We start from the raw sequence: 23,991 nt of genomic DNA on the forward strand, positions 1-23,991 counted from the left end.
CATCATAATTGAAGTAAACAGATTTGGAGAGGACTTTAAGAGAACATATATTCTCTTCATCCTCTTTTGCTACCAAAAGTAGGATCATTTATAGCTAAGCCACTTCTGACCACTTCTAATCTGCTCTCAGGAACCTCCAGTATCAATGGTTCTACAGTCTCTCTGCACTGGTACACATATCAGCACTTGCTGAAATACCAATTAATTATTTCTTGCCCCGTTCCCAATGGAGACAAGTTCATTCCCGTCTTCTCTGCACGGTTTTCTGAAGCCTTTAATGATTTCCTCACTCAGTTCCTCTCTTCTCAACAAACCAAATATTTTTAGTCCTTCACCAGTCTTCAGAAAAGGCCAAGCAGAAGAGCTGGGTGAAGGATAGATCTTACTTTTTTTATGTACAACATTCCTGTTAAGTATGCCTTTCCAGCCACATACCTTTGTCAGTGCACATTCAGTTGGTGACCTGCTACATTTTCTAGAGTCCTAAGAATCTCTGCGCATCCAGTCATGACAATCTTGTATTTATACCAATGACTATTCTTACTTCTAACGCTTCAAACTCACTCTTAAGTCTTCTCAGAACATTTCACCAAATTGTTAACAATATATGAGTACTAATCATGCCTCCCATTTTTATGCTATTACAGATTTAAGATTTGGATGTGAAGGGCAACATGTCTGAAAAATGTTAGAACTGTATTGCCTCTGCAAGAAAACACAAATATAGTCTGCCTGCAGACTGAGTTGATTAGGAGATACCCAAGATATCACAGAACATAGGTTAACATATCCTGCCTCTTAACTGTATATTTTGGCCAGTGCTTCGTGCAGACTTCTGCTTCGCAGGGCAGTATATTCCAACTAAATGAAATACATACAGTGCAAAACATTGTTCATTACTACATCTATAAATATCTAGCTACAAAACATTAAAAAAAAAAGTGTTTTAATCTGTACTTCCAATAACTCCAGATAGAAAAAGCATAATTATTTCTTTCATGATGCCATGAATAAAAGGGCATGCATAGTAACAGAACACTACTTGATGGGCGCTCTTCTCAAGGTATTTCACTGGTACCAGCCATGGTTTACCTTTTGGTTTAACATACCTATAGTGCAGTCTCACGCAAGCTGGCATTATGTCAAACACTCCTCTGAACAAAGCGTAAATAGTATACAGATTCCATTCAACCTACATTAAAAGATGCTTTTCAAGAATTAAACCTAAAGACTACAAGAGTTTGGGGCAAGGATATGAAAATCCTTTTTGTTTTGCCTTTGTACAGCACTTATCACAACAGGGTCCCCACTCCACTCCTTAATACCATACAACAAAAGTAAACCACAACAGTTCAGCTGAATTTAGCTCAAATATGTCTTTCCCCAGAAGAACAGACAGAAAAAACTCCATTATATTTACTACATCTGGAATAATAATAAAAAAACCCCTCTGCTAACACCTGCATGTGAAAATAAATCCAAATTGAGTAGCTTTATGGGATGGCTACTAGAAAGATAATGAGAATGGTCAGTCTGCTGCATCAGAAGAGCCCATCTGATCTATCAAATGAAGATTCAAAGTTCAACATTTGTTGTCTGCAACACATTTGAGATGCAAAGAAGAGCAGTAAGAAAGACTGAATAAGTTAGAACACATGGCAGCAAAAGTGAACTGGAATATATTTAGCTTGGCAAATGGAATCCCAGTGTATGATCAAAGGACTGAAGTTCTGTAATGGCTTTCAAATTTGAGATGGACTAGGAGAGGAATTTTATGACAGTTCCCCACAACATGACTCTTATTTCCTATGTTTTTAGAACAAGACGAGATAAAAGCTTAGAGAGCATTTTTCAGCTGTCCTGTCTGACAATGTCAAATTTGCAAGGAATGAAGGAGGGGAAACAAAGAAAAATAAAAATCAAGTTGGGGGAAATCCCTAAATATCCAGAGTACTACCATCACAGCATAATATTGCATCAAGGAAACATTTCCCCTTATCCATCTCAATAAGAAGCTCGTGGAAGTCTTTGAACAGGGTTAGCGAGAGGCCATGACCATACAAAGACTCTGCAACATCATTAGAACTATATTAATGGGTACAGTGGAACAAATGAACTTGGTAAGTCTATGCAAATGAGGAGACGACTGGATTTGTTCAGCTTCATTTAAGATATACATTGTTGTTTAGTTGAAGAAAACCACCAGAATATCTGCAGTTATAAGCCTAACAGAGACTACATCAAGGTTTGTATAACACAGATGAATTCCCTGCACTGTTCTAAATCACCAATTGCTGTTAGATGCTAAGAGCATATTTTCTTCACTGTTTTGTCCAGAAGATTGTGAACACTGCTTCTCTATATGGACTTTACCAGGTATAATCACATCTTTAGTCGTATCAAGTTTTGATTATTTTAATGTGACCTGCATGTGGAGTTTCACACTGAGATGAAGTCTTTCTATAAATCCTTTACAAAAAACTGCAGTGAAACTTTTAGTAATTTTAAATGTGTGAAGAACATAGTGTTTTCTACAAACTCTAAAGACTAAATAATAGTCAAATAATAACACTTCCTCAGCATAATGTCCTGACCACACCTCAGGCAGATTTAGTTGCACAACTTCAAATACATTTTTAACATCTCTAACAATATTTAAGATGCTGCCTTTTCTTATAAAGAGCTGTTATGTGAAAAGCATAAATACCTTGCCCATACATTGAGAATTCATGACAGCAGTGCCACAAAGTTTTCAGCAAGATAGTTTCCAAAAAGATTCTGTGAAACCCCACAGGAGCCTACCATCTTCCACAAGCCACGCTATGGGGATCTGACACTTTTCAGCTGAAGGCACTATATCTCTGGAGTGATCTTTTTGTCAAGAGCATTGGGAATGTACTGCAGAAGTGCAACAACTGGGGCTAAAAAAGATGTAAAGAATAAATGGCAACTCGTGATCCAAAGAAAGACATGTAACATTTAAGAAGCTAAAGAGGAAATGATAAAGGACTGCAATATGAGTCTTGAAAGATAAGAGAATTGATGAGCAGAAGTAAAAGGTAGTAGGACAAATGGACTGAAAAGTAAAGGTATGCAAAATAATTTAAAAAGGAGAATATAAACTTTTAGGGAAATATTCAAGGGAAAAGTTATGTCAATGGGAAGTGCAGAAAAATATTATCTAAACATCATTGCTTATTTTTCTGTTAGCGTCCACATGTGAGTGGCTCTGTACAGAAGTAGGGAGGCAGTCACAACTCAAGAGATTTGATTTGTACAATCAGTAAAGGCAAAAACCATGTAAATAGTGAGAAAAAGTATGATAAAGTGTTGGATTGCTAGACTTGCCTGTCACTTTCAGGTGCTTTGTGGTGCTAGGCAAAGCTGAAATTATTTCACTGCATATTCTCACAATAGAGCTTCTTTCAATAGGAATATGCTCAGACAAAAGCTATAACCTTTAAGATCCTATGTTTCCTAGCTATTCCTCTTTTCATATAAAAATAAAAATCGTTGTCACAAAGTCTCTTTGCCTATTATCTTCCTTAAGTTAGATTTATGAATAAAAACGTGTGAAATTAAATTATACAGGCATTAAAATATCATGTGATTAAGTGAAACATTTTTGATGAACAAGGATACCCAGAAATACTGCAATTGCTACCGTACTCATTCACTCAATTACATGCTTCTCACCTATTTAATAATGCTTGTTACATCCCTGTTAATTGATGTGTTTCAAGAGTTTATTTTCTTATACACTATGAAAAGTCTTAGACAACGAACAAGAGACTTGGATCATAGCAGTCTCCTAGAACAGACAAGCCTCCAAGGTAAATGCAAAGAGATCATGAAATGGGACAATGCAATGATAACAAAAAAAAAAAAAAAAGAAAAAGAAAAAAAAAAGAAAAGAAGGAGAGATAGGGGATTGGAACATTATGAAGTTAAAGAAACAAGGGAATGAAAGGGATTAAAACTGGAATGATAGGTAACCTACTGTAAGTGGTGTGAAAGCTTAACAGTGGGGGACTGGGATAATCAGATATGGGAACGACCTGACAATGGAATGCTTTCAAACTGAAGCACCTCAAAAGTAAATGATCTTAGAGCAGAATAATCATATTTGCCTCTGGGAATAAAATTTAAAGATAAAAAAGTTTGAAAAAAAATAACAAGTTTGATGATTATGCAGATAGAACTGCAGAGAGAAATGATACAGTCAGGGCAAGAGTGAAAAAGGTAAAGAAGTAGGGTTGGGAATCATAGCAGAATATAAAGGAAAAGGTGACTTAAACCACAGATGGTTGGAACTCACCTTTTCACAGACAGAATTGAAGGACTACACTGGATAAGCTCATTTTTCTAATTCATCTCAGACTGACTCTTACTCTTGTTCATTTTGACAAAAGTTATTCTTTCGTACAACAAGCTAACACAACATTTTCTAGAAAAAGCTTTAAAGATCGTGGGTTGTGAAATTTGGTTTCAATCAATTCCTTATAGAGTACAGTACTACAATAGCTGAACACAAAGAGTCATTTACAAAACAAGAATAGAGGAATTCACTTTTTTAAAGTGGTGACTCTTAAAAAAAATTGCTTCCACTGTACTTTAAAAAACAATCATCAATTAAAATACTAGAAATTAGTATGCTATCCATTACCTCCAGAATTCTGGATTTGTTGTAAGGAATTAGATTACTTTCATAAGTCAATTGAGAAAAGAAGAAATTAGTTGTGTTGTCTTCATTTTAAACTCTCATACAGCTAGAGCAGGGAGAAAACCATGATGACAGCCCCCTTCAACAAAACCTCACCAGTAGGATATTTGCTTTCCCTATCTCCTTTCCTAACTCCTCCCACTCTTTATTTAATGACCTGCAGTGTGTTTTAACAGAATGGCGTAACAATCTCGTTTCCTATGTAGAGATACATTTTCTCAGTCTGTAATTTTCTGAACCTTCTGATGACCAATTTCCTTTTGTTTCCTCAACTGGCATTAACAGCTTTGCAGACTAAAATTCTACCTTCCCCCTCCAAGCTTATACAATAAAGTAAAACGGCATTTTGCATGATGCACTGGCCCAAATATGAACATGTGGACAAGAGATGCACTAAGCGTTCTTGTGAACAGCCTGGTCCACGCCAGTTACAATAATCACTCAAATGTGATCAATCTAGTAAAAATGCTCAAGTACTAGAAAAAACAACTGTTGAACTTGATTGCCATCCCTGATATTGCATCCCCAAGAGTGAGAACTGACTTTCAGTTTCTTCAGAGCCAATTAATTTATGTTCTTAAACGAATCAATGGATCATAATGAAATCAACTTTGTGCTATTATTTTTCCTGTCTCTGTTGCATTTTCAAGAGTTTGGTCCCTTCAAAATTCTCCAGCAGCATACTGGCTATGACATGCAGGTTAAAAAGAAGTTGTGTTAGCACTAATGCATGAAGTGTCATTATCATCCCTAAGTATTATTCCATGCTTTGCCCTATGTTATCATTTCTTCAGGGAGGCTGAAAGTTTTTCCAAAATGATAGATGTTTTTCCAAAGTTTTCCACAGGCATGAAGCTTTATGTCCACTTGTTCAGATGCTTACGGTTTCTTTTTCTTTTTTTTTTTTTTTTTTTTACTTCAAAAGTCTACATCTATACTGTGGAGCTTCTAACTGTATCCATACACAGTTGTTAGCAAGATTAGTAGCATCTAGTTCTACAGAAATAATGATTTCTGTATATAAAATTCCTTCTATTGTGTTTGTCACTATGAAAGCTGTTGATTATCGGCTAAAATCCATAATAATTTTTGAGAAGTAGTCAATGCTCAAAAAATAAAGGAAGAAACAGTGTCTTAAGTATTGATTTGAATGAAAACATAATTGTCTGACATTGATTATTGACAACTGATAGAGGAAATTGCAATTTTGAACAGAACATACATACCCACTAAAAGTAACACATTTTCTCAGTGAAGATTTATAGCAAGTGATCACTTACCGCCCACTTCAACCTACCAGGAATCAGATTTGAAAATCAAAGACAGGATTTGGATTTAATACTGGTGAAACACACAAAGTTAACCCAGGATTTGAGAACCCACTAGTGATGTGTTGCATATCAGATCATGGAATTACACTCCTTCATCAGATTGGGAATGGAAACTGGGAGGCATGCACTGTAAAGTTTCACATGCTTTACTTAATTATTAATACAAGAGTTATCCCAACTACCAGGCTATGGTTATGATGATCATCTAAAACTTACTGCAGTACTTTTAAGTGTTCAAGAAGTGTAAGAAATGGAGCAGATTATAAATCATTATCCAAGGCAAAAACTGTAAAGCAGTTTAAAGTGCCACTGCCCTAAATGCACTGGCTGGGACTCACGGCACTTATCAAGCATTTAAATGTTAATGTATAATGTATAATGTACTTGAAGTTATATACCTACCCCTCTTTATCTAGTCAATGAACAGAGACCATCTTCTAAGTAGGCTGATTGATCCACCTATGTTAGATACCTGTCCACAGATGGATAAGTTGATGACTTCAACTGCTCTTACTAGCCTGTTTTGAAAACCAGATGTGAAGTACCAAGTTCAAATCCAAAGACTGGAATCGTTTCCCTACTTTCTGGCACTGAGTAGCTAAGGTGTTACAATAACAGAAAGCAATTTCTCTGACAATGGACTCAAGCTCAAAGCACAGAAATCCTGACTACTGTACACACACACAGTGTTCATTATATTTATAAAAAGATAAATTTACACTAAAAAATTTAGTATTAATGTTCCAAGCCAAGAAAGTTCCTCTATCAAATATTTATGTGATAAAATGATATTCAGTACAATTTTAACAACCAAATGCCTGAGACGCCTTGCTTTGACACCGTCACTGGGATTTCTTTTTGCATTTCCTGCTGATGCTCTAATACCAAACAAATGTCTCTCCCTGGAAGCTTGTCTAGATTCCAAAGTCTGCTTCTTCCCCTCTGAATGCTCTGATCTCTAAATTGCACACAACCTCTTGCCTCTTTCCCTAATAGTACGCTCCATTGCTCCTGACTTTGTGCCAGCTTCAAGATGGCAGGCAATGTAATTGCTCGGCATATTCCTTGTGTTGTGGCTAGAACACATGCCTAGGAATCAGGAGATGGAGGTTTAATCTACTTGGAGATTAATAAAGCTGCTTACTTTATAGCTTCGTGCAGAAATTATGACCTCCACCAAGAACACTTCTCTACTGGTGAAATATCCAGGCTTCCTGAGTGAACCTTCTCAGGAATCTACAAGTAAGTGGATGCTTGTGGCGGTAATGCATACATTTTTCTAGTGTATAAACTATTTTTTGTATTTAAGAAAACCCTGGGATTATATAATTTGTGTAAGTGATGTAAAATTTAAAATCTCTTCGTTGTTTGCCACATTCCTTGCTTATTTTACTTCCGCCATTCCTTCCCTATGTTCTTCTATCATTTTCTTAAGCAATACTCTTTAACAAAAATGAGGAGCCCTAGTCAATGTGATCACAGAGCAAGGAAGATGCCTCTCCTTCCTTGGTCATCTGCTGCCTGCACAACCTCTCCATTCCTTGATTTTTCTTGCAGATTGCATTCATTCCCTTTTTCACATTCTTGGCTCCATTGACAGGGAAAAGGCAAAAATTTCACAACTGAGCAGGTAACCAGTCATAGCCTGTATCTTTTGCTTGACAGCTCATGGTCTCTCAGAAGTATCTTGCACTAAATTTGGTGTGAGGGATGAATGAGTATAACCTCTTTCTCCAGTGGTATCTCACTGCATTTACATTTTGTTTCTTCAGTCTATCAAGAACTAAGCAACACATAGTGATAAGTTTCTAAAGAGTCACTATGGCGAGTCCCAAAACTGTGTATTTTGACAAATGACATACCATCGTAATGAGAGAGGAAGGCTGAATCTTGAGTTAGGGCATAACTCAAGTTATCTGCCTTTTTTACAGGCAAGAATTGCTACAATATGCTGTATTTTAGCCATAAACACAGCTATAAATGTAGCCATATCTACATAATCATATGCACAGACAATCTCAGTTTATCCAGTGGATAGGCAGACAGTACATAGGATATGTAAACAGATCTGCCAAACACTAACAGAACAACTTTAATAGCAAGTGTCATTCTTTTCTGTAAAGTAGCTGTTTTTAACACGCATGATCTAACTCTTGTTTGCTCTTTAAAGTTTTATTGTCTTGGCATTTTATACAGGAAGAGAGCATTAGCATACTCAGGAGAACTGCTAAAAGTAAAAGGCCTCAAGCTACCCACTGCATGGTTGATAGCATAAAGCATGGGATATAAAAACTTTTGTCTGATTGCTCACTTTACTTGTTTTAGAGTAGTGTTACTCTCAAGAGCATATATTCATGTTCTTTCTACTTCAAATTTTATTACTTCTTTTGTATTATTTAATACATCTAAAGACACTTCCAAAAGACAAATTTTTCCATTTTGAAAAAGTAATGGTTTGGAACCTGATAAAACACATGAATGTTCACAGTGTATTATTTTCAAAGGCAAGTAGAATAAATGTGCAATAAAACAATTAAATGTGTGACAATAAACATTTCTATGTGATCACAGATATATTAGCATGCCAAACAAAAGAAGAAACTTGGCAAAATATTTCCTTGAAAAAAGGTCAGATCAAAATAGATTCTCCACACACATGAGCATAAGTAAAATGGGAGTTTGGTCTCAATTACTGTTAGTACTAAATAACCCACTCTAGAAATTAAAATGAACACTAAAATGTGAAAGAGAAAATTGAGTGAAAAAGGCAAGTCAGATCAGCTATTTTAAACATGGAAAAAAGAGACCATAAATGTATATACATATTAAAAATCATCCTACAGTTAACTTAGATTTAAGTCTACTCAGATATCACACTGCTAATTATTATATAAATAACCTGGGAAACAATACCTCCAAGATACATGTTTTACTATTTAGTAAACAAGAAACTGCCACGTTTGACACCACTGATTAAGGCCAGGCATTTCTAAAGCTTCAGACACATTTCTGAAATCCACAATACATCAATTTTTAATACTTCCACTCTCTCAGCTCCATTAAAAAGATGGTAGGGGAAAGATTTTAGAGTAATTAATGATATAGTTAGCTGCTAAATATTAATAGGAATCGTAGTCTTGCATAAAATATAACATATAAACCTTGCCAATACAGACGCACCAGTAATTAAACTTGAATATGTAATTACACTGATTTATACGACAGGCAAAAAGTTACACTTTACTGGCTTCTAAGTAAACTGTGGGCAACAGTTAAACTTTGCATTTTACGGTTTATATAAATGGGCAATTTCTCTACTACAGTTCATAAATGGTTTAGAGACTCATAGTTAAAATTACAACTAATTCCAACATGAATATTCTGACTATATCTTAGAAACAAGGTTGTGAAAATGACCAGAAATCAGCCTTCCATTACATTCAGTGCTTGCAAGCAGGTTGAAGAGATTTTTTAGAAGAAAAAAGAAAAAAAAGAAAAAAAAAGCTTACACCAATCTTACTACATAGTAAATGAAGACTCATCTGTTTAAATTGTTTAATATATGTGTTTAGGTTCAAACATATGGTTCTGGATGCTTCACTTGCTGTGTTCCAAAGCACTTTTGAGTAATATTGTTTCTTAGACTAAGGCATTTTTTCTCAAGAGGATGCTAACTGCACTTACATGTGAGGCTGAGGAGAGCAGCCCGGACTGCTGTTTCCATTACTGTCAATGTGATCCAGCGAACCATTGAGATCTTCATGGACTGCCTGCAGTAAGCCACTGGATGCGTTATTTATCAATCCTGGGTTACTAAGCAATGGTAAACTACTCTCTGCCAGTGCAGCCTACCAAAATGAAGAGTAAAAATAAAATTATTAGTCCACAGATACACAAAACACTTCTCAAGGTTCATACACATATGAATGTACATGCATAAAGCAGCTCATTTTGGGTAGCTGTAGAGGTGGTCAGAAGAATTTTGTGCATTTTACAATTATTTTCACATTCTGAATGTAACAGCGTCTCTATTTGCAGTTCACTATTTCTCTTACATAGGCTTCATTATTTTCCATTATTAACTATATTCCAATACTCATAGCACTTTCTAGTTTTACACAGTGTATTGCTCCTTTATAACGTAGGCAGCTGCTATACTTAAAAAAATGACCAGAACTTAACTCAAAATAAAAAAGTCCTGACATTTGCCTCTTCTGCATAAAAATTATATATTATAATTAAAGTTTAAAGTTTTTGCCATGAGCACCATGTTCCCCAACACTATGATGTGAAATCATTTATGACAGTTTGGATAAATATTAATGCATATCCACATGCATTTGCAAAAGCTTCTATCAATCTAACATTTGCAGCAAAACTGAGTGTTCCAGATTTTGCCACAGGGTGTCCTTCTTGCTTCTTCACATCAAAAGTAGCATGGATAAGAACTAGTATTTCTTGCAGAGCTAGGTAATACAACTTACTTGATGATAAACCCAACTATTTTGAATGACCATCAGGTCCACATAAACATAAAAATAGGTAATTCTGTACCAAACTATAACAGGAAATTAAATATGTGACACATGAGAATATAATTAGTGTGTGCAAAGAAAGAATAATTTAGTATCTTTTACCTGCAAGCTTGCATTAAGAGCTGCTCCGTAGCCTAAGCTGGTAGGTATGTTTTTCACTAACGTTGGGCTTCTGAAAATAAATGATTTTTCAGTTTAAAAAAAACAGGTAGACATCCTGGCTGGTTCATTGGGTTAATGGATTGGGTTTTCATCTCAGAAGACCAGAGTTTTAAAAGGAAAAATGAAATGGAGTTTGGGGTGGAAGGGCTCAACCTGTTACGACATAGTGATTTACTTGCATCAGAAAAGCAAAAGCCTTGTTGTAATTAGGCCCACATGGAAATTTGCTCTGAGAATAGTGCTGTAGGTGACTCGTAAAGGTTCTGATCTCACTGAAAGAATTTGACAGAGATAGCTTTAAATTTTGTACAACGGCTGCCTCAGCAATGCTTGCCACGTCATTTGTTTCTAACTAACACTGAACTAACACTGGTACACATTTGAACACATTCCATATAGCTACACTAAGGTGGGTACAACAACGTATAAATAATTGCAAACAAACATTACAGATGGATCAGTTATTTTCCAGCAAATCGAACATACTGATTTAAATCAGACTAGAAGTATTACATGCTAGATCAACACAGAACTATATTTTCAATAAAATTAGCGCCTAGGATGACTCCAGAGGTCAGCTGGTGACTATTTACAAACAGAACAGAAAAACCTCTAGCTTTCCTCTCTGCACCTTTGGTATTCTGAATGGTTTTATCAAAACTAATTATATACTCTAAAGGAATAAAAAGCATCCACAGAACCAGTCATACTGACATGGGATTAATTTGAAAGTAGGGCAGTAAGCATGCCAAAGGTCCTTCTGCGAAGGCTTCTCATGAATACTACCCTCATCAAGAAGATATTTTTGAGGTCAGTACTGTAGTGTATGATACCTATATTCCAAAATGACCTTGAACGACTCCCTACTTCTGTCAAAGGTTTACAGTAAAAACAAGCACATACGAAACTCTAACACATGGGCAACATATGTACACAGTGCTATTTTTAATATATAGTAGAGGAACTTACGGTAGATGGAATTAAAATGACAAACATATGGTGAAATACACTGAAAAAAACAAAACTGTTATCGCTTTCCTCTGCAGCGAACTATATGGGAAAGGCAGGCAGAGGAGGAATGTAGAGAAAATAGTGTTTACCACAAAAACGAAATAAATGTTAGCTCACTGAAGAGAATGCACTAGCACAGCTATTAGATTGCTACGTATTCTCCACATAAGTGCTCGCTTTGTCTGTCAGCTTGTAGTACACAGAGGACTCACTTAGGTTACAGAATTACAGAACAACTCAGTTGAACAAAACCAACCACCAACGTACCCTGTTATCTTTTGTGACCTTCGCTTCTGGTACTCTACTTCATCCACTGTCCATACTGCTCCTTTAACATTTTCTACTCGAACAAAACACTTGTGCAGGCTAAGATTATGACGCACTGCATTCTAAATCAGACACAAAAGGGGGAAAAGGTAGTAAAATTAATACAATTTAAGAAGGCAGCCTGTGCAGTATACTTTGTTAATCTTCTTATTCTAAATCATAGTGAAAAATCTCAATTTAGTTTAAGTATTAAATTAAAAATATGTATAATACTGTAAACCCCAAACTTACAAATTACTGGAATCTGCAGTTTGAACTTTGTGATAACAGAACCTTCCAAGCTATTTTAATAATAGCTGTGTCAAAACCTTCCTTTCATTGAACTGGTCTAAATTGCAATATCTGTACAAATTACAGTATCTTTGAAAATGCCAGAACAATTAGGTCAGCTCTGTTGTGTCCCTGATCAAGCACTTGGGGATGGTTGAAATGTCCAAAGGAACTAGTCCTGCTTGAGGTATTAAAATGCTAAAAAGGCTACAGTGACAAGTGTTAATTTTGCACAAAGCTTTATGCAAATAAGCTCAAAGGCATTCTTTTCATCCCTATAATAACGAAATGACAGAGTTTGTTTATTCTGTATTATTAGATGACATATGCAAGTTACTTTGCAATACTCTCCCTGCACAACAGGACATACTTAGGCTTTTAAAAAAAGATTTTCTCACTAAAGTTTGGGGTTTTTTAACTGTTAGACAGAAACTGAATAAAAAGTCTTCCCTATATCCTGAATGTACATTTTCTCCACCACGATTATGCAAACAGATGTTGTTGGCTGCTTTGTATTAAAGTAATTACTCAATATTAACATTTTTAAATCAAATGAAGTCATTCTTAAAATTTAAACTATAATAAATATAGAGCAGACAGTATAATTTACTTTGAATATTTCCCATAAATCAAATTATAAATCTAAGCAAATATTTCTTCCTGTCAAGGTAAACTGGCATATAGCTATCAAGTGCAGTCAGTAATGACCTAATTCTTATTTTACGAATATAAAACAAAGTAATTTTGATGAAGATTTCTTTCTATTTGCACAAAGACAAGCTTCTGGCTTGCTTTAAGAAAAGAATTCTTTAAAAAAACGGGAGGGGGGGAAGCATAAGCAGATCTAGCATCTGACCTGAAATCCAAGGATTTGATTGATCTTAATGCCCATGGCTCTGAATATGATAATTTTAATATTAATGAGCAAATGAGCAGTTTTATTATGCATGCGATATAGTTAGAACTAATAAGCTGTTCAGAATGAGTTTTGCTGGATCCCCGAGCTGTGGAGATGAGACCAAGCTAAGATATTAAATCACCTTTCATTTCTTTTAAAATTTCTTTCAGTAAATCAAATGATGGAGCATTCACTACATTCTCTAATAAGTAACAAAAGAAAACGTAAATCTTCAACATAAATATTACTTATGGAAAAAGCTCTAAAACATATTTTTTACAGATTACCTCTGACATTTTCATCTTATAAAATACATATCAAGTAACCATGCATAAATAAAACAATTACATTCATTTACAGTACAGCACCACATACTGTAGCAACTAATAACATCTAAACATTTTGTAAATTAAAAGCATTCTGAGCTTCACACTCATATATCTGTAATCGCTCGCCAGATTAATTTGCATTTTAAATCCAAATTAATTCACTTTAGCATATCTCACAGTCTAAAATTCTTAGTATGCTGATGAGTGCTTTGCTGCCTCTATTCTTCTCAGCTACAAACATTTTCCCCCTTTTGTACCAAATGGCTTGTGGCTAATTGATGTTTCTGACTGCTTTTTGAAATGAAAATAAAACAGTTCACTTAGTCTGTGCTGAGTGCCCTTATCTTTCCAGACGTTGCTCTTTTTTCCAAAAATAGATGCACAGAACTAACATTTTTTTAGCTCCTTGTAGGATCCAGACAATGAAGTTGTTTGGACAGGGATATAGATGAACCCTTTTGTCTAAGTAAATAAACTGCATTTATGTTCTGACAGGATAATATTCACTTTACTTTCTTTTAGTTCCAGATGAGTAGCCATGGCCCTCACTCCTGTGGCAGCTTCAGTCTGTATGATGAGGTATGATGTGTACAAAAGGCACAGACCAAGACAAAACCTACAGCCTCCATTTGTTGCACAAGGCAAACAGACATTTTTCAAACTAATTAGCCAATAATATGCAAGAGAAAAAGTAATATAGTGCGACTAACAAAGGTGTTGATGATTGAGTGCTCACACTGTAATTAGTGTGTCAGGCCCTCATTTCTCTGCCAAGCCTCAGCTATTAATTGCACCAAATTAGAAAACTATATCAGAGGCAAAATTATTCTTTCACTTGTCATTTTGAAAGAGGGAATTCATTCCATTCAAGAGGCAGGTTAAAAAGAGGGGAAGCAGATACTAATCTGCTTATGTCACGTAAATAAATGTTCCTTGTGCTATCTGAAGGAACTGCACTAGGCATCTTTAAACTGCTGGCAAAGAAGTTACCTTCCAAGTTGCTGCATTACGCCTGAAGTAAGCAAATGTCCGTGTAAACCAGCTGTAAATTTCATTAAGTGTTAACTGCCTGTCACTCGATTCCATGATAGCCTGAAATGAGACAAGATACATAGTGACATAAAATAATGGTTTACTAACTAGACTGGATGACATTTTCTCAACCAAGCCTTACTTTAAGCATTAATGAATTTTAATTTAATCAGGCAAACTTAATTTTCTCTCTACTTACCTGCCTTATGAGAGTTGCATAAGTAAATGGAGGTCTGACATCTGCATTTTTATAAAATTCATAGTTTGGGGCAATTTCTGTAAAATAAAAACATACAAACTGCACGTTAACATTACTAGCAGCCTGCATTGTGTATTATGATTGATGACGCTGTTTCCTATGTGCTCACAACAATTTTCAAAGGAACTGTTTACTCAGGAACACACAAAAGGCCGCAGACAAGCAAATTATACCAAAAAGTCTTTTCTGTGCTCCTTGACATAAGAGTTCAAATGAAACATACCCTAGTCAGTGGCCTGATGCACACCAGCAGTGGTGTACCCAGCCATCCAGCGTGCCTCCAGCAGCAAGACCCTTTTAAAATGTGCAAGCTGAATATTTTCTTACATGGATGTACAGTAACAGTTTGCCATCTCCTTCCGTGCCCTCTCTTATTTCCCACCTAAAACATCCCTTTGTGGGATTTTTCTCTGGTTAGCAAAGAAATAGCACACCAACACACATATAAGGAATTAAATATGGTTAGCACAGGCTGACAGCAGCTGAAGGAGTATATATCATCATTAATACTAACCCTGTTCAGGTATTCTGTATTAATTTCTTATGCTAAACCAAGACCGTTTCAGAGCTTCTTTTCTTTAATTTTTTTAATTTATTCATAATTATTGGAGAAATAAATCAGAGATGAAAAAATTCTTTCAAAAATCACCTGTAGTAAACACACTTTTTACATCCCCAATTTGCCTCTACAATATTTTAGCTATAGTGTAAATTCGGGGAATACAAAAATAAAAGTATTTATCCAAAGTGTCCTACCTGATGACATGGGAATGTTGTATTTGTCTGAATGTCTTCTTCGAATGGCTCCCACATTGGGTACACTGGCTGGGGTGATTACGGAGGGTCCCTGGGTAATTGGGGTGACTGGGGCCGTTGGTGTTGTGGGAGTTTGAGGTAAGCTCTGTGGGGATGTCTCCAACATGTTCTTAGACATGGTGACACTAGACACCAAATTGAGCTGCAGAAACCCAAAAGGAAAGTAAAGAAAAAAGCAGAGATAGGAGGGAGGAAAAAAAAGACTTAAAAAGGTTTGACAAATGAGAGTGGATTCACTTCTACAGCTGTGTTGCCACTAATAAGCTGCAAAAGGAAGCAGCCAATCTCAACTAATTACAGGATGAAATTGTATCATAAGAACTCTAATTAGAGGATGCTGTTAGAGGTTATCTAATAATCTGCTGCAATGTTACTTAGGACTAACTCCTTCTAGTACTACCAGACTTCACAGAAAGTATGTTTGCCTGCAATAGAGACTAGCTGGTGATTATTTAGGTCTGTTGTAAAACAGATCTAGCACCTGCTGAAACAACAACAACAACAATAAATACAATATAAGATGATAGTATTCATACAAGCAAGACTTAAAATAAGTTGCTATTCTGATGCTGCCAGAGGTTTTTTTTTTTTCCCCAGTCCCAAATCTCAGCTGAGAGGCTCCAGCCAGCTGGAAAATTTTACACTGACCTTTAGTCTCCTTGCTAATTTGGTGGAATGGTAATGACATTACTACATATTCAAACAAAATTGTCTTAATTGCAAATTAGCCGGAGGAGGCTGAAAATTTTCAAATTAAATCTGATTGGAGATGGAGAGAGGGAAATGGAATTTCCTCACTAACAATCATTTGTGGCATGTGTTAACAAATATAATGAAATGTCAAGTTTGCCAATTCCTCTGGAAGTATCATTTTCAATTTATGATTACAGTGTCACTTATTGCTGATGTACCCTGGAAAGTGGGTGTCAGGGTAGAAAAAAGGAAAAAAAGGTGAGAATGTATGCAAGCTGTTTAACAGTGTGCCCTTCATTACTCCCCTCAGTAAGGCCCTGTTCCTCATTATCAAAAACTCGTATTACCTCTGTCATATTTACCATACATCTTTTGTCATAAATAGCATCCAATTAGCAGAATTTATACTCAGGGCAGCACATAAAAAGATTGCTGCCATATACTTAAATGATACTCATAAGAAGTAATCTGTAGTAATTTTCACTTTATACAAGTAATTTATAGAGCTGAGCAAGAAAACTGATATTAATTGTTCTTCATCTGTATGGAGCAACTGCAAGTGGCTAAACATGGAAAATTTGGGGGTTTTGTATAATTTAGTAACACCTGCCTTTTCAAATCCCAAACACACTTCTTAAGATAAACCTCTTTTTAATGGGGAGAAAATGATGTGTACAGCATTGATTGATCTTTCTTTGTGGATTTGTTTTACACATTTAGTCAGTAGAGAGATTTGTTAGGGAAACAAAAATTAACATATGCCAGCTAATTGTTCTTCTTTCTTGGGCAGCAGCCAGAAGAAGCACATTAGCAGTCTAATAATAACGACTGGCACCCTGAAGGCATCCCCAAGTGCATCTGTTCCCAATAAACCACAGACTGTTCTTCTGCTCGTACTCTAAGCTAGCAGACTGGAATGGGAATTCTTTGTTACGTACATAAAAAAGCTCAGATAACGCTACCAAATGCTTTATTTAATATATTCACAAAGCTAAGAGTTTAAGCTTGTCCAAGGCAAACAGAAGTATTTTGAAGAGTCTGAGAGATGAAGGAAGATTTAAGTAACACATAGCTTTCTTAACTATGAATTGCTAAACATTGTTTTTTAATATCAAAGGTTTTAAATGTGCATGTTTTCATAGTAATTTTCTCTTAAAAACAAACATACAAATTAGAAAAAAACCCGCTTATTTCTACAGCTTTTTGTTGAAAGATACATCAGCCTATATGTTTGCCAACCAGAAAATACAACATGAAAAAGCATAAAACACTAAAACTTCTGGCACAGCAACAGCATGTAGCCACGATATATGTTATATTAAAAATTACAAAAGCTGCAGAAATACTCAATCTGTACGGATGCAAACTACTATGTTTACAATGTTACGGTAACTTATTCTACTAGCCAGCAGTAATAAGCATAACATGTTTGTAGGCATGCAATCATGAACTGATAAAACAGAATTTATTATTAACTAAAGAAAAGCATGTAAAACCTAGGATGAGCACTTAGCCACCTCAGCTCATCTGAATATATTCAAGGTTGGGTGAAACTCATTATTCAGGACTCGCAGCCTTGATAACTTTGATTTTCATCCATCCATAGCATGGCCAAAAGGTACCATTTAATGAAGTACCATTCAGAGAGTAAATGGGGTCATATAATAGACAGTGCGGTTGCACCTTGTGTTCATGTACTGATAGCTGTTAAGGGTGCAGTGATGAACCAACAGAGCTCATTTCTCCTTGGTAATAAATTCATGCTATTAATATTTATCAAATGTGTGGGCCGTCTCAACTGAGCCACTGCACATGAGACCATAAATCTCTACTATCATATCAATTTTGAAGCTTCTTTTGTACAGTGTATAAATTTTAGAGGGGGGGAGTAGTATTGACCACTCTTCTATCAAACCAATTTGAGGCCAGTAGTGCAGCTCACCACTTCAGATATCTCTAGTTCCAAAGGGAACTTTAAACTGTGGTTTCATTTTAAATCGCTCATCTAAGATTCTGTATTAATTGCCCACCATCAAACGCAATTAGCAATTCTTTCATGTGTGGTTTATGTAATGTAATACTTCAATTACATTATTCATTCAGGTTCTGTTTTGGATTATAGGCTGAAAATTCTTTATTAGTGTAGATGTAACCATGCTGCTGGAGTTTTAAAAAATTTACTGATTGAATAATTAATTGGAAAAGAACAAGCTGCAGATTCCTGATGGATTTATGAGACAATTATTCTGTCTCGTGATTATCTACACTATACTATAGGAAGGAATGAGAAAAATAATCTTATTGAAATGAGACAGTCACTTAAAACTGTAAAGAAACAATATTCTCAAAATTTTGATAGACTACAGATCATCTGGGGTTAAAATAATTAAATAGTAGAAATGTGTTCTGAAAGCCTTTTCCTACACAGTTCAGCAGCATTTGGAACCTAACCTGAATTGCTTGAGAAGCTTTTGTGACAGAAAAACTTCACAATGCATGGAAACAGAAAAAGTACTGACATTGCTTTATTGATATATATGCCACACAGACTAAAATTAAAGTTTCCAAATGTCTGTCCCAAGGAGATAATCTAAGGTAAAAATTAGAATTTAGTTAGGCTAATGAAAGCAAAAATAAAGCATCCAATTTTTCTCTCACAAAGGTAGGGGTTAAGGAAATGCTAACACTTTCTTCATTCATCATCAGGTTATAAAGTGTGCCCTCAAACAAAGATTTTCTTTGAAGTACGTGGAGCTGAAAACACAAGAGACAGAGTATGCTGTCCTTCTACGTAAACATTAACTAGGCCTGATATGCAAGTGTGCTCTTTAAAACAGATTATGTTCCTTCTGCCTACATTTCCTGACTTTGATAGACACAGATTTTCATCGATACGCTAGCATTTCATCTTCAAGTACTGGTATATCCTTTTCATATTGTACATACAAAGGTTACCATCACAGTTAACATTAATGAACAGTTCACGTATCACATAGCTTCTATTATAAGTGCAGAGTATCTGAGAGTATCTAAGCATAGTATATCGTAAATACTACGATGCCTGACACCCTGACAGTACAAAACTGGATGTACATTAGGCAATGCTTTCGTTTATGTGAAGCCCCTGTTTGATTTAATGGAGCTTGGCTCTGACTGCAGATCCAGCTCCACAACTGGGCCTGTTGCAGTGCCTTGGAGGGACTGGGAGCAATAGTGATTTTTCAGTGCTCATACGAACCCCAACATCACAGTGGATGCATAACACTGCCATCTTGACAGACACTGAGAAAAAAAGATGTTTACAATTGTTTAAATTTACTGCATAAAAGAGCATTTGTGTTGGTTTATTTCAGAATAACAAGTTTATTTGTGTCTCTTGTAAGATTCTTTTTACACCTATTTTTTACTGCCACAGAGTCCACTGAACTTCACATCTTTCAAAGTGGGTTTCCTTTTAATATCTGTAAGTCTATCACAAAAAATATTCTCTCTAGCTTCAGTCTCAAGGCAATGATTTGGACACTTACAGGTGTACTTTGTTTAGTGTCACCTATGGTGTAGATTGGATAGATTTTGTAAAAGATAGCATTACTTTTAAAGAAACATACAATTTGACGAGCTATTGCATTTTACCTTCATTTTATTGCCATATTTTTCATCACACTCATTGTTTTCCAGCTGTCACTAAATTGTTCATTTTCTTACTCTGCTACATTCGTAGACCTATTTACTGTTTATAAAGCAATATGCACTTACAGGTTTTGGAGATGGCTTGGGCTCCGAAGGTCGCATGTGCAAGTGGGTCATCATTGCTTGAAGACGTTCGCGTTCTTTAGAAAGCTGTTAAGAAAGAGTGAGATCAGAAGCATTTTAGAAATGACTGATACAGCTATTTTACTGCAGTGATACATCTTATCATCGAGCTTGTCTCAGTGTAATGATTCCTGCATATAAAAGTCTATGTCAGTAGAAACTTATCTGAGAGGAAATGCAACTTTGGGCATGGAAAGAAGGGAAAAAAAACACCCAAAAAAACTTTTATAGCCTTTCATATGTTAAAAGGTCAGAAAAAACAAATAACACTTCATCTTTTTGTCAATAAGAGAATTGAGGTCACAGTTGCCTCGACAGTAACAAGTTGCTAAGACCATAAATTAGAAGGCCCATAGTGTCTCTTTAAAGTCCTGTGGACACTGTTAGCAATGGACTAGTGCCAACAGCTGTGAAGGGGTGAAGGGTCCTCAAAGCACAGTGTCTGCCAGGATTGTCTACACACTTCATCCTTTCCCACTGAGGTCCAGTTAGTGCCCCCTGCAATCTGCCATCATCAATCTAATTCAATAGAGTGACAGAGCCCAGGCAGTGTGAAACGCTGAACTCTGCCACTGAGGCGGCATCGACACTGCACTGGGTCTCATTACAACTGATGGACCTTACTTCACCAGCAGTCAGACAAAGCAAAAAATGGCATAATTGGTCACACTGCAACCTAAATCTTCACTCGGACTGTTACATTACAGTCTAGCCTTTGTAAATGGTAAACAGTTCTTAAGAAGCCCTTAAACTGCCGTTAGAAAATATCACGTTACTGAAACCTGTACTTTTTCCAAGCTGATACTATTTTCTGATCATATGCTCTGTAAACACTTGTAGTTTCAGACTCAAACAGATTACCAAATTAAAAAAAAAAAAAAAAGAGGAGGAAGTGTTTGAAATACGTAACTTGTTGATAAAAATATCAGAACATAAAAGAGTAAAAAGTACCTTATAACATGAAAGGAATGAAATTTTTTTTTTCAAAAGCTAGGTTACAAGAAGCAATGATCAAGATTGTATTCTAGGGATAGGGCTTTGCATATCTACAATATGAATACAACATTGATTGCAACAAGAATCACTTGGTGTTTAATGCCGCCATTCTGGTCAGTTTTGTACTACTTTCTTGCCTGAATCCACTTCAAGAGTTACACCAGCAGACTGAACTCAGACTAACGTGTAAGTAATTTTAAAAAGAGGGAACTAGCTGTATTAGTGCAGATATTTGGGTACACTGGATATAATTTGGTCAGTGCATGTTTAATTAAACAACATTTGGGCGCTGTGCGGGGAAAAGGTTTCTTCTTAGGCTTATTATGTGTGTGACACTTCAGAGACATGCTATTTGCCATGACATAAATTCTAACAAACAAATGAAGCTAAGACTGTCCTTTAAATCTTTTAAAGGAAACTGCAGCTTTGCCCGGATATGTAGAATTTTCATGTTAATGGAAATGACAATAAATGACGTTACTGTATACTCCTATTATCGCTTTGGGTTTCCAGTATTAAATACAAGACACAAACAGTTTGCCGTAGCTGAAGAACAAGAATTTTTACATCCACAACAGTGAGATACTATGTTAAAAGGTGAGAAAGCTGAAAGGTATTTATTCTTCTTTAACCACATATGGCAAAAAAGGGCAAAAAGATTTCAGTCCCTCACAGCATCCCTTGGGCTCCTCTGAACCTTCCTAAGAGGGGATGGGACTCCTGTGAAATGTTCTTCTATGACTCCTGTACAGGTGGGAGAGGACCGCATGGCGTAAGTGTAGTCTTGATACTGGGAGACCCCAGGGGCACGCAGCACTTCTTCCATAAGCTGGAGGGAGCGTTCACATACATGTAGTGACCTCTAATGGTTAGAGCCTGAACAGAGCACCCGAGTGTTGTGGTCCCAACCACAGGACCTCCCTGGGTGGGTCTGACATTACACCTTCCGCTTGCAGAAGAGTGCCGACCATAAGGCTAGGAGTCACTTTGGGTGGAGATACATTCTGCTACTCCTTGGTCCTGCAGAATGGTGTAGACAGGCATTGGGTCAGAAGGGGAAGAAGGAAGAGGGGTCTCGACCAAGCATTTCAAGAACTAAAGACAGCTTACACCCAATCACTGCTGCAGGGACAGCACTTTTCATGTGTGATGAATGGCATTAAGGTCTTAGTTCAAGCAAAGTGCTGTAGTCTATGTTGATGTTAGATTATTAATATTGTATAATTTATAATGTGAAAAGTCTTTAAGTAAAAAAGCCCCATTTGTACATGAATATCAACAAATTTAATGCAAGAAACATATGGTTTTAAGCTAGTCACTAAGGCAAGTGTTCTCGATCTAGTTTAGGTTAACAGTAAATAAGTAATAGGATAATACATCCATGTAACAAACCTGTATTTCTAACTGCTGAACCACTTGCATTTGCACCCGACACTGAGCAGTGCTTCTGTCATCCAATGCATGTTCATTGTTAAGGTGCCTAGAGAACAAAGAGAAGACTAATAAGACGATGTTAAGATGAGGAAAATTTCTTTATGACTCCATTTTTCTCTCCTGTGCATATGGCTTCCATCAGTTTCAACAGCAGTTATGCAGAAAGTCAGAGCACATCTTAGATACAACAATACAAAACAACAAAATCGATTATTTAATTTAGTTCTACAAAGTTTCTCAGTGATGACTGTCAGATCCCCGGTTCCCATCTCCCAGGTCATGTATGCTATCCAAAGGCCAATGTAACAAGTTATCAGTGTTAGGTAAAAATGACTCAACTGTTTTCCGCTCCCTGTTGCTGTTGCAGATGACACAGAGAATCACCCTACAAACGATTCTTCAAAAGATATAATTGCTTTTAGGCTACTCGAACCACTGTGAATTAATGTAGACTTTGTTAAGATTTCTCTATCTGCTGTTCTTTAACCATTAAACAAAAACAACAACAACACATCACAACCGATTATAGGGGCAGTTTCCAGAAGCAGCCTCTGAAGATGACGGCAGTGATCAGGCTCCCCAGTCCAAGAAAGAATCTGCAAGGTAACAGCAGTAGAAGGAAAAGCTACAAACCTTGCATACAGACCAAGCCTCCTGAGAGGGATTCATGCTACACATGCCAGTTTAGCAAAGCAAAACCATGCTCTGGAACAGGAAAAGAGGACCTCACCGAGTCCATAACTAAAGTAGAGCCTAGATGCAAGTGGCTGTCCCCTGTACGGTTCAATTGAGTACTACTTTACAGAGCTCATTTAATACTGCTTTTTGAAGGACAGTGGTTTCATTTTATCCTCTCTCTTTCTTCCAGGATCAAAGAAACCCCTGTTGGAGCTTTAATAGTGAGTTTGCTGCCCCACTGAGAAGAGAACGCAAGAATCAGGCTAAAGAAGAACCGGAAGCAAAAGAGTTTGGCCTTTGAATGGGATTTACTGGCCATTTGCACTGTAGGCAAGAGGGTTAAGCTTTGCAGGGACTATGGTCACAGATGGTCTCACAGTTACAGGAACTGAGTTATCTACAAGGCGGAGGAGATGTTGGGGGTGTTTTTTTAGCAGAAATAATCACAGAACTCTCTAGTTATTTGACTGGTAATCTATGGAACAAATGTATTCATCAGAAACATTAGAAAAATTGACTGGACTCTATCTCACTTTTACTAAAATTTGTCACTTTCTATTTAAATCGTGACTTCACAGTTTTAGGTCCCAGCTGCAACTAAGCAAAATACAACACATTCTACTACACTTGCAAGAGGCACAGCTGGGTAAAAGATATAAGTAATTGTGAAAGATTCATTCATTC

General features: G+C 36.3%; 1 protein-coding gene across 10 annotated transcripts in view; it reads right to left on the reverse strand.

The window, feature by feature from the left end:
* The window catches only part of FOXP2 (forkhead box P2), a 422,073-nt gene that overhangs the window by 23,375 nt on the left and 374,707 nt on the right, over positions 1–23,991 (reverse strand). For all 10 annotated transcript variants that reach the window (XM_069851240.1, XM_069851278.1, XM_069851249.1 and 7 more), the window contains 8 exons: positions 22,588–22,675; positions 20,143–20,226; positions 15,634–15,835; positions 14,818–14,894; positions 14,577–14,678; positions 12,030–12,151; positions 10,692–10,761; positions 9,739–9,902 (listed from right to left, as the gene is read on the reverse strand). In XM_069851240.1, coding sequence (XP_069707341.1) covers positions 9,739–9,902; positions 10,692–10,761; positions 12,030–12,151; positions 14,577–14,678; positions 14,818–14,894; positions 15,634–15,835; positions 20,143–20,226; positions 22,588–22,675 — 909 coding nt within the window. The remainder of the gene's footprint in view (positions 1–9,738; positions 9,903–10,691; positions 10,762–12,029; positions 12,152–14,576; positions 14,679–14,817; positions 14,895–15,633; positions 15,836–20,142; positions 20,227–22,587; positions 22,676–23,991) is intronic.

This window comes from Phaenicophaeus curvirostris, chromosome 1, assembly GCF_032191515.1.
Source record: "Phaenicophaeus curvirostris isolate KB17595 chromosome 1, BPBGC_Pcur_1.0, whole genome shotgun sequence".
In the NCBI taxonomy this organism is placed as follows: domain Eukaryota; kingdom Metazoa; phylum Chordata; class Aves; order Cuculiformes; family Cuculidae; genus Phaenicophaeus; species Phaenicophaeus curvirostris.